We start from the raw sequence: 9,477 nt of genomic DNA on the forward strand, positions 1-9,477 counted from the left end.
CAAGAAAAATGACTAGCCAAATATGGAGAACTTTGTGTTTTCCTTTTAAAAAAAGAAAAACTCAATTATACTAGGAAAGTCAAGGCAAACACCCAACATCATGTAGGATAATATACCACGTAGAGCACATATTTCTACTCATTCAAAATAATAAATTCTTAATTAGCCCTAATCTCTCTATATAAACCCAAGAAAACAAACTTTGTAAGTTGTAACGCTTTTATTACTCTTTTGGATTTTCACACTATACTTCCATATCTACTTCTTCACACCCACTCACTCCCATCCCCTAGTTAAAAAAAAATAATCAAAAGCATCCAAAGAAAATTCTTAATTTTTTTTAAAAAAACATTTTGCTTCTTCTTGTCTTGATCTCTTTACATTCTATACACAACACAAAGGTATATGCATTGTCTTTTATATATGTTTTTCTGTTTCTTCCTACACTTTTTGTTTTGTTTTGTTGTATACGAGAAAATGATTCTTTTTATAACTAATGTGTATATGTATATATATGTTTTATGAAAATTTTGTTTAGAAGGTGAGAAAATGAAGAAGAAAGAATGGAACTTTGTTCTTGGATTATTGGGAATTTTGCTTCAACTATTTTTGCTGGCTGAATCTACATTAACAAGACAGTTAGTGTTCTTTAATTACTTTTCTTTAATTTTATTTAATTATAATTATAACTTCATTTTTAAGTACTTATTTTGTTTTTTGACCTGCATTAATTAATTTAAGAATGGTCTAAGATTTTGTATGTTTAATGTTTGTTCTTGTCAACTTGTGTTTTAATCAAATACTAGAGTTTATGTTCTTAGTTGAGCTGATATTTTTGTGTTTTAATAATTGTGATGTCGAAATTAGTTGGCGCACCTCGACTATTTCATTTATCATTTTAATTGTTTTTGCTAGTATTGTAAAAATTCTTTAACTCTGTTATCAAGACACAAATAGTAAAATTAAACATTTTCTGCGAGTCATCTCGAGGCTTTCAAATGCGTCAAGCAATTGATATTCAATTAAAAAATAGAAAGCATACTTTAAAGGGATCATTTTTCGTCTTTGGTGAATTTTGAATTGTATTTAATTTTATCCCATTTGTTTACCACTAAGTCACTAATCTTAATTGGCAACTCACTAGTTAGAATGATGAAAGCTGATATTTTAAATCTTTTTATTTTGGTAGAATTTACATATACAACCTTTTTAAAATATTCTTCTGCATTTTCTTCTCCTCATTTGTGGTTCAATCCAAATGAGTTTTAAATACTATGGATATAAAAGTACTTTTCTGAACAAAAAGTGAAAAAGTGAAAAAGTGAAAAAAAATTATTTTTAAATTTAAATGGTTCTAGAACACGATTTTCTTGACCCAATTTTCTATCGAAAATAGCAATTACGGATTATATACGCTCTACATCATTCAGAGTACTCCACTTGTAAAATTATAGAATGTTATTATTGTTGAAAATAATTTAAAAATTCAAATTAAATGAATGACACTTGTTATGCTCTATGAATTTGCCAATTTCATATGAACTAACTTTGTCATCTTTTCCATTGAAAAGATTCATCCAATTCCTATCTTCTTGTTTTACTTTTCACACCACACAATATGATCTCGTGAACATGTCTTTTAAAAAAACATTTAAAACGGAGAAAAAAAGATTTTCTTTTTTCAAAAACAATTCTTCTTATAATTCCTTCAACCACCTTGAATTTACATGTGCACTACCCCTAACTTTAGGATATTTTAAGCCTAAATTATGTGCTTATTTTTCATTTAATATAAGCACATCTTTTCTGAAAATTATACTATGCATATAAATTTTAAAAAATTATGTATATTTTTACATTGGATTTCTTTGTGTTTTGTTTATTTATTTTTCTTTTCTGTCAATTGATTTGTCTATCTTTTTTAATAAAAATTCTAACTCCGTTCTTGATTAAAACTAAATAAAAGTTTATCATAAAACCGAAGAGCTATTCAATCAACATAGCCAGGTGGTTTTGGTTAAAAGACAAAGAAGAAAGTAGTGGAAGTTAAATAACCCGTGAATGAGGAATCTTACTTTTCTTTGGTACTTGTGACTCTATGCTACCAACTTTTGACCAAGGGTGTATTTTGTGAGACCAAAAATATTTTCGTTAATTTTTATTTATTTATTTATTATGTTTGATATATAAATAAAATATATTTATATAAAATTTATGCCATTAATAATTGAGGAGGGATTGAGTATAGGGGTGGAGAGGTAGTGGGGATGCTTTCTCTATTATTAGTAATTTTTTATTTTCTATTGAATACGAGATTTTTGATCAAGATTAAAAGAATCTCATTCATTCCTGCATAATGACTTTCAAGGTGTCTTATTACTTATTTCTTAATTTTGTGCTTTTTTTCTTTTTGGTATTTGTTTTGCAGGAATGTATTTAAGAAAAATAGCCAACTAGACCAGCAATCTTTTCCACCAGTGCAATTACTAACACTGGATGATTATGTAAAATCTTCTACTTCCTCTTTTCTAAAGCTTTCTGCTTTTATTCCTTTTATTTTAGCTTGCGCAAACTTTTTAAAAATATTATCATATTTGTGTAGATTCTTCGAAAATATATTATTCTTGAAGAATTCGATATGTATCTAATGATATTTTTCAAAAGGCCGAGCAATATAGGTTGAAATATAGAAGATTGGTAATTATAATTTCACAATATAATTTTGTGATTCTAAATTGCAATAATATCTATTCGACTCTCTCTTCTATATATGTTAATTTCAAATTTTCTGATTATAGTATTATGTGAGAATAAGGATGATTTTTTTTATTTTTAAAAAATAATTTCCCTAGAAAAAAAATGAAAAATAATTTGTTAGTATATGAAAAAGTGGTCCAAGTAAAATTCCAACTAATTTGAATTTTGTAAAGTTGATTGATATAATATTTTTATTTCCCTCTTAATTCCTTTTTTTCTTTTTTTCTTTTGAAGGTTGTGGTGGATAATGGTTTGTTTAATATTACTTTTTCTGTTCCTGGGGGAATGGTCACTGAAATACAATACAATGGGATTGATAATTTATTGGAAGATGGAAACAAAGATGATAATAGAGGGCAAGTTTTTTGTTTTTCCTATTATTTATTTCATTTTTTTGAATTTTTTTCTTAGTCATAATATTCACTTAACTTTGTATACTTGAAAATAAAATTAGGTATTGGGATATTGTTTGGAACAAACCATCAGAAAAAGGGATTTTTGACAAGTAAGTTTTCGTGTTCTCTCTATGTATATATTTTAATTTCTATAAATTTTGACTCTTAAATTTAATTGGAAAAGAGTCAAATTTAGCGATGGTAAAAACATTAGGTAATTTGTTTAATCTTTGTGAATAGAATCATCTTTACTTGTACTCGTAGGAGACAATAAGTGTCTAATCAAATTAGTCGAGTTGTACGCAAGCTGGTGATTTTGAAGTTCACATCTTTTTATTTTGACACATTTCGTCAATACATTTCACATTGGAGCTTTGTTAGTGGTAGGAAAAAATACGAGACGTTAACGGTAAAGCTATTAATAATTTCAAAGTATAACGAAGGATAAAACTGAACATTTTATGTCATGTATATACAGACTTCATGCAACAGATTTTAAGGTTATTATGGAAGATGAAAATCAAGTGGAGCTTTCATTCACAAGGACTTGGGATTCTTTAAATTCCAAACAACTTTCCATGAATATTGACAAAAGGTGCTAATTTTTGTCCTAATCTTTTATAATTTATTTAAGAGATGCAATATTCGATTTTCACCAATTATTTTTGTAGGTTCATAATATTAAGAGGAATTTCTGGATTTTACTGTTATGGAATTTTGGAATGTTTAGAAGGATGGCCATATATTGATGTTTACCAAGGAAGAATTGTCTTCAAGCTCAATGAAAATTTGTATGTATTTCCTTATTCTATTGGTCACGTGTTCGAGTCGTGGAAGCAGTCACTGATGTCTGTATTTGGGTAGATTGTTTATATCACATTCCTCGAGTTGAGGTCCTTCGCCAAACCCTATTAACACGAAATGTTTTGCGCGCCAAACTGCCAATTTCTTTTTACCCTATTTTTAGTTTCCTTATTTTTTTTCTTTCTATAAATACTCTTTTTTTCATTAATTTTGGTATTTATTTTTTTCTGAAAATAATTAAAGTTAATAATTTTCATTGTTGGGCCAGGTTCCAATATATGGCAATTTCAGATGAGCGACAAAGGATTATGCCAACGGCCCATGATCGTGAAATGGGCCAAATACTTGATTATTCCGAAGCTGTTCTCCTTACAAACCCAAACAATCCTTTCATCAAAGGAGAGGTAAATTTCATAATAAATATTAGCTCATTTTAAAGTAATATTATAATTTTTTTGCCTTTAATATCATTTATTTACTCGAAAAATTATGTATTTTAGGTTGACGATAAATATCAATATTCTTGTGAAAACAAAGATAACCGGGTCCATGGATGGATAAGCCCAACACCACGAACCGGGTTTTGGATGATTACGCCAATGGATGAGTTCAGAACGGGTGGGCCTGTAAAACAAGACCTTACATCTCATACCGGCCCAGTAAATCTAAATGTAAGTACCCAACTTATATACATAAGTTAAAATGTGTTACCAAATCAATAGATGTATGACACGTGTATGCTTTTATATTTTTTTAATGAGAATGACTCATACTGTGCCCAAATTTTGGGGACGTTGTGATGTCATGGACTCGTGTGTTCTATTAGCTCGTGGGTGGCTTAAATGCGAGTCCATGACGATGGTTGAATATCTTCTTATTTGGTCTATATAACTTGATTGATCAATAGATCAACTTTTGCCAATCAGAGTCGTTCTTTGATAAATGGTCACACATTCATAATTGTTATGCTAAGAGGATTATTCATCGAGTACTCACAATTCTTATGAACTTATGTAACATATGTTCTTTAATACACATTATGCTGGAGAAGTCTTGGGACTAAAATTTAGAGATGGAGAGCCATGGAAAAAAGTTTTTGGACCTGTTTTTGTCTATATAAACTCACTTTCACCTGATGAACAAGACACTCTCACACTATGGGCTGATGCAAAAGAACAGGTAATTTTTCACAACTACTTGATTAAAAACTAAAAATAGTCTGCAGATGTATAATATATGTATACCAGTTAGAAAAGGTAAACAGTAAATCTGTCCGACTGTAAAGTGCAAACATATGGTTGTCATTTTTTTTCCACTCAAATTTCAAACTAGGGGTGTACATGGACCGGGTTGGTTCGGATTTTTTACAAACCAAATCAAACCATTTGTGTCGGGTTATTAAATCTATAAACCAAACCAATAAAATTCGGGTTTTTCGATATCAATTTTCTCGGATTTTTTGGGTTTTTCGAGTTTTTTTTGGGTTTTTCGGGTTTTTTCGGATTTCTGAATTTTTCATAGTATCTAATAAAAAGAACAAAACAGTACTTCTTAAAAAGAGTTCTAGTACAAAATATCAACATATAAGATGGAGGTAGAACACTGTTTGAAGTTTTAACTTTATAATATAACTTTATAAGATGGGCTTTATTTGTATATTATTTAGATAAGCTTCTCAAGTCCAAATCTAAATGTAAGAAAGAAAAAAAATATATGAAAATTTTTTTAAAAATATTTATAAATTATATTTTAATAAATATTTTTATGTATAACATAATTTAAAAGTAGTATATCTATAATCGTTTGGGTTCGGTTTGACTTTTTTTAGTTAAAACCAAACCAACCCTATAATGGTCGGTTTTTTTTTCCAAATACCAAACCAAGTCAAACCAAACCACTAGTCGGGTTTTTTTTCCGGTTTGGTTCGGTTTGTCGGTTTGGTGCGGTTTATCGATTTGCCCTGTACAGCCCTATTTCAAACAGATGTTTATAGAAATTGAAAATTGGCCGTATAGTTTCCCTCTTTCGGAGGATTTTGCTCGAGCTGATCAACGTGGAATTGTAAGTGGCAGATTGCTCGTTCGAGATAGGTACATTTCACATTAAAATTACCCGTTTTATGTTTAAAAAAATGAGTGATTTGTAAACTGTTCACTAATAAGATATAATATTTTTTTTGTAGCTATGTTAGCCAAAGTCTTATTATTGCAAACTCAGCTTTTATTGGACTGGCTGCTCCTGGAAATGTTGGATCTTGGCAATTAGAAAACAAGGTCAATTTTTAAATTAGGTTACAACAACAACAAACCCAGTATAATCCCACAATGTGGGGTCTGGGGAGGGTAGAGTGTACGCAGACCTAACCCCCACCTTGAAAGGTAGGGCGGCTGTTTCCGAAAGACCCTCGGCTTTAAGAGAGGAAAACAAGATAAAAAGTCAGATAAAAACAAGCATATCGAAAACAAGATGAAAACAAGGAATAGCAAAAAAAATGAGAAAGTCATGGTAGAATAGTACGGGAAGAAGGAGACATTAACTACTATAAATAAATAAGATAAGATAAGATAAATAAGATAGTCAAAGTACACCGATGCCACAATTATAAACAACAATACAATATAGAAGTCAAATGGCAATAAACAATGAGCAGAACTATCTGTTACTTGAATTGCAAAATTAACCGTTTTGTATCTTTGTTCTTTAGGCTTATCAATTTTGGACTCAAACAGATAGCGAGGGCTATTTCTTGATCAAAAATGTCATTCCAGGAAACTATAGTTTATATGCTTGGGTGCCTGGATTTGTTGGAGATTACATGTATGATCCGTACATTATTGTCACCCCAGGTCAACAAATACGTCTTTGGTTCTTTTTTTAAAATGGTACGAAGTTTAAGAAAAAAATGTTTTTTTTAAACTTGTGAGATTAAACATGTCATAAGCTTCTTAGTGTTGGTAAATCGTATCGGAGGGAGTAATGTTTTAATTACTCCTCCATTTACATCAAATAGTGAGGTGATATCTCAAAGTCGGTGTTATTTTTACCTTGATTATTAGACTTTGGTTAGCAAATAAGATATTTGACCTGAAATGTAGCGACAAACTATGTAGCTCGGACTCTTCAAAATGCTATACTGGATACTCCAAGAGTGATGCATTATTCATGTTCTCGATACTGAAAATCCATTACATTTTGTAGAATTATAGGTTCAGATCTTTGTACCTAAAAAGCCTGTCTGGTGCACAAAGCATCTGTACTTAATGCAGGGTCATGGAGGACCCATACCTATGGAGTGTGATGTCGGTAGCCTACCTTGATTTCATGTCTCAAATTTAATTTGCTGTTGCTCCAAGACTCCCTTTTTAGATCTTAGTACATATTGAAATTTTTATTGATTGGCTATAAGTAATACAAAACTTATTCTACATATTAATGTGTTTTTGGATAAAACAGGATCAAGAAAAAGGGTAGAAACTCTTATATATGATGCTCCAAGAAATGGTCCAACATTGTGGGAAATTGGAATTCCTGATAGGACAGCTGCTGAATTCTTCATTCCTGATGCACAATCAGGACTCTTAAATAAATTATATGTTGTGAATAATCAAGAAAGGTTAGCAAAATTTCATTTAAATATCTAAATTTTGTGTCAATTTCATATTGGTTTCTTGAGTCGAGGGTCGGAAACTATCTCTCTACCTTACCAAGGTACGGGTAAGGTCCGCGACCCTACTATACTGGGTATGGGTATGTTGTTATTGTTGAGAATTGTAATTTGTTGGTTTTTCAGGTTTAGGCAGTATGGATTATGGGATAGGTATACAGAGATATACCCTGATGATGATTTGGTGTTTACTGTTGGATTAAGTAGCTATCAAACAGATTGGTTCTTTGCTCATCTCAATAGATATTTTTACAAGTATGTTCACAACTTCTTTACACCCTTTAGCAAATTTTTATCTTATGTTGCTCGGACACTCCAAAAATGTTGATGCACTCGTATATCAGATCCTCCAAAAATGCATAATTTTTTGTACAATCCGAAATGTAGCCGGGGATGCTTTTGAATAGTCCGAACAACATAGCTTTTATCATAGGTTTATTTAACGTCTTTCATTCTTTAGCATCTTTTATCCTATGTTGCTAGGAACCTCAGAAAATGTTGCCGCACCCGTGTATTAGATTCTTGAAAAATGCATAGCTTTTTGTACGTTCCGTTACGTATCCCGCAATATATTTGAGGAGTCCAAGTGACATAGCTTTTATCACTAAAACTTTTCCTTTGCATAATAAGTGAAAGTTCTTAATGTGCTTAACATGATATAATTAGTCAATATTCATGAAAAATATTTTCTCATAACCAAACACTAGAAAATGACTTTTGTCGTATCAAACACACACTTTAGAGAATTTTGATTCTGACTTTAATTTGGTGATATATATATATATAGTGATGATGGAAACAAGACTTATGCACCAACAACATGGCAAGTTCTATTTGATCTTGAAGATGTTGATCAATCATCAAATTATACTCTTCAACTAGCATTGGCCTCAGCACATGAAGCTGAATTGCAAGTATGGACAAATAATCTTTCCAATCATTTTATTTGAAATTGAAAAATAGTCAGTGTTATGAAGTTTCGTCTATGAAATTTGAAACACCATGACAGTGACTATATTTTAAAGACAAGGCCCAGTGGACGCTATTTCTACATATTGTATATTCATAGTTTTTTCGACTAATTACTTGTTTGTTCTAACATTTTAGGTTCGATTCAATGATCCAGAAACAGACGCTCCTCACTATACGACAGGGTTGATAGGCAAGGATAACGCGATAGCAATACGTGGTATACATGGAATATACAGGCTATATACTATAAATGTTCCTGGCTCTCTCCTTAGTATTGGAACAAATATTATGTATCTCACGCAAAGTAGAGGTGATAAGCCATTTAGAGGAATTATATATGATTATATTCGTCTTGAAGGCCCTTCATATGAAAGCAATTAATCAAAAGGAATTAATATTTGACTTAAACTTTTAGATGAAATAGAATGGGGAAATTTTTGGGTTATACATGTTGATAGAATTAAAAGGATCAAGTAGAGCCAAAAAAAAGTTGATATTTATTTCTTAATTTACTAATCTTGAATCGTCAAATTATAATGATTATTAAAGTTTGTTCCTTCTGTTTAAGTTATCATGTTTGACTAATTTGAATTAGCATCGAGTAGGATGACTGAAGGTTTAAAACTGAGAAATTCTTCGTCCACATTGGTTGAATTCGAAATCTCTAATTTGAGACTGAGAAAGTATAATGCAAGGAATTAGTGGAACGAAGTTATTATGTCAAATTATGTTTACTTTGATCGATGTTTTAAAATATATTTTTTTATTAAATTGATATTAAAAAAAGATATAGCTTTATGATACTTTTCGTATAATATTGAATATCTAAATTTTAATTATAACATATTAAGTTGATCTAATAAAATTATTGTACTTATTAAATAC

The 9,477-nt window shown here is 30.3% G+C and overlaps 1 protein-coding gene across 2 annotated transcripts; it reads left to right on the forward strand.

Annotated features, from left to right (window-relative positions):
* Positions 1-545: 545 nt before the first annotated feature.
* Positions 546-9,033, forward strand: LOC129901315 (probable rhamnogalacturonate lyase B). 2 transcript variants are annotated; one of them, XM_055976459.1, is made up of 16 exons: positions 546-638; positions 2,429-2,504; positions 2,992-3,113; positions 3,212-3,262; positions 3,631-3,747; positions 3,824-3,943; positions 4,225-4,360; positions 4,457-4,625; positions 4,975-5,135; positions 5,940-6,046; positions 6,139-6,229; positions 6,661-6,802; positions 7,410-7,569; positions 7,747-7,875; positions 8,408-8,534; positions 8,728-9,033. In XM_055976459.1, the coding sequence occupies exons 1-16, from the start codon at positions 550-552 to the stop codon at positions 8,971-8,973; spliced, it is 2,043 nt and encodes a 680-aa protein (XP_055832434.1). In that variant the 5' UTR covers positions 546-549; the 3' UTR covers positions 8,974-9,033. The 2 variants fall into 2 exon arrangements, with proteins under 2 accessions (XP_055832434.1, XP_055832433.1); XM_055976458.1 differs by lacking the exons at positions 4,975-5,135; positions 5,940-6,046; positions 6,139-6,229 and having other exon boundaries at positions 4,457-4,627.
* The last annotated feature ends 444 nt before the right edge of the window (positions 9,034-9,477 follow it).

This window comes from Solanum dulcamara, chromosome 8 (assembly GCF_947179165.1).
Source record: "Solanum dulcamara chromosome 8, daSolDulc1.2, whole genome shotgun sequence".
NCBI classification, from domain to species: domain Eukaryota; kingdom Viridiplantae; phylum Streptophyta; class Magnoliopsida; order Solanales; family Solanaceae; genus Solanum; species Solanum dulcamara.

Bases quoted from the DNA above. Each gene is read 5' to 3' on its own strand.
- LOC129901315 (XM_055976459.1), top strand. From the start codon at position 550: ATGAAGAAGAAAGAATGGAACTTTGTTCTTGGATTATTGGGAATTTTG. The intron at 5,136-5,939 runs GTAATTTTTCAC...TATTTCAAACAG, and splicing joins GGGCTGATGCAAAAGAACAG to ATGTTTATAGAAATTGAAAA. The intron at 7,876-8,407 runs GTATGTTCACAA...ATATATATATAG, and splicing joins CTCAATAGATATTTTTACAA to TGATGATGGAAACAAGACTT.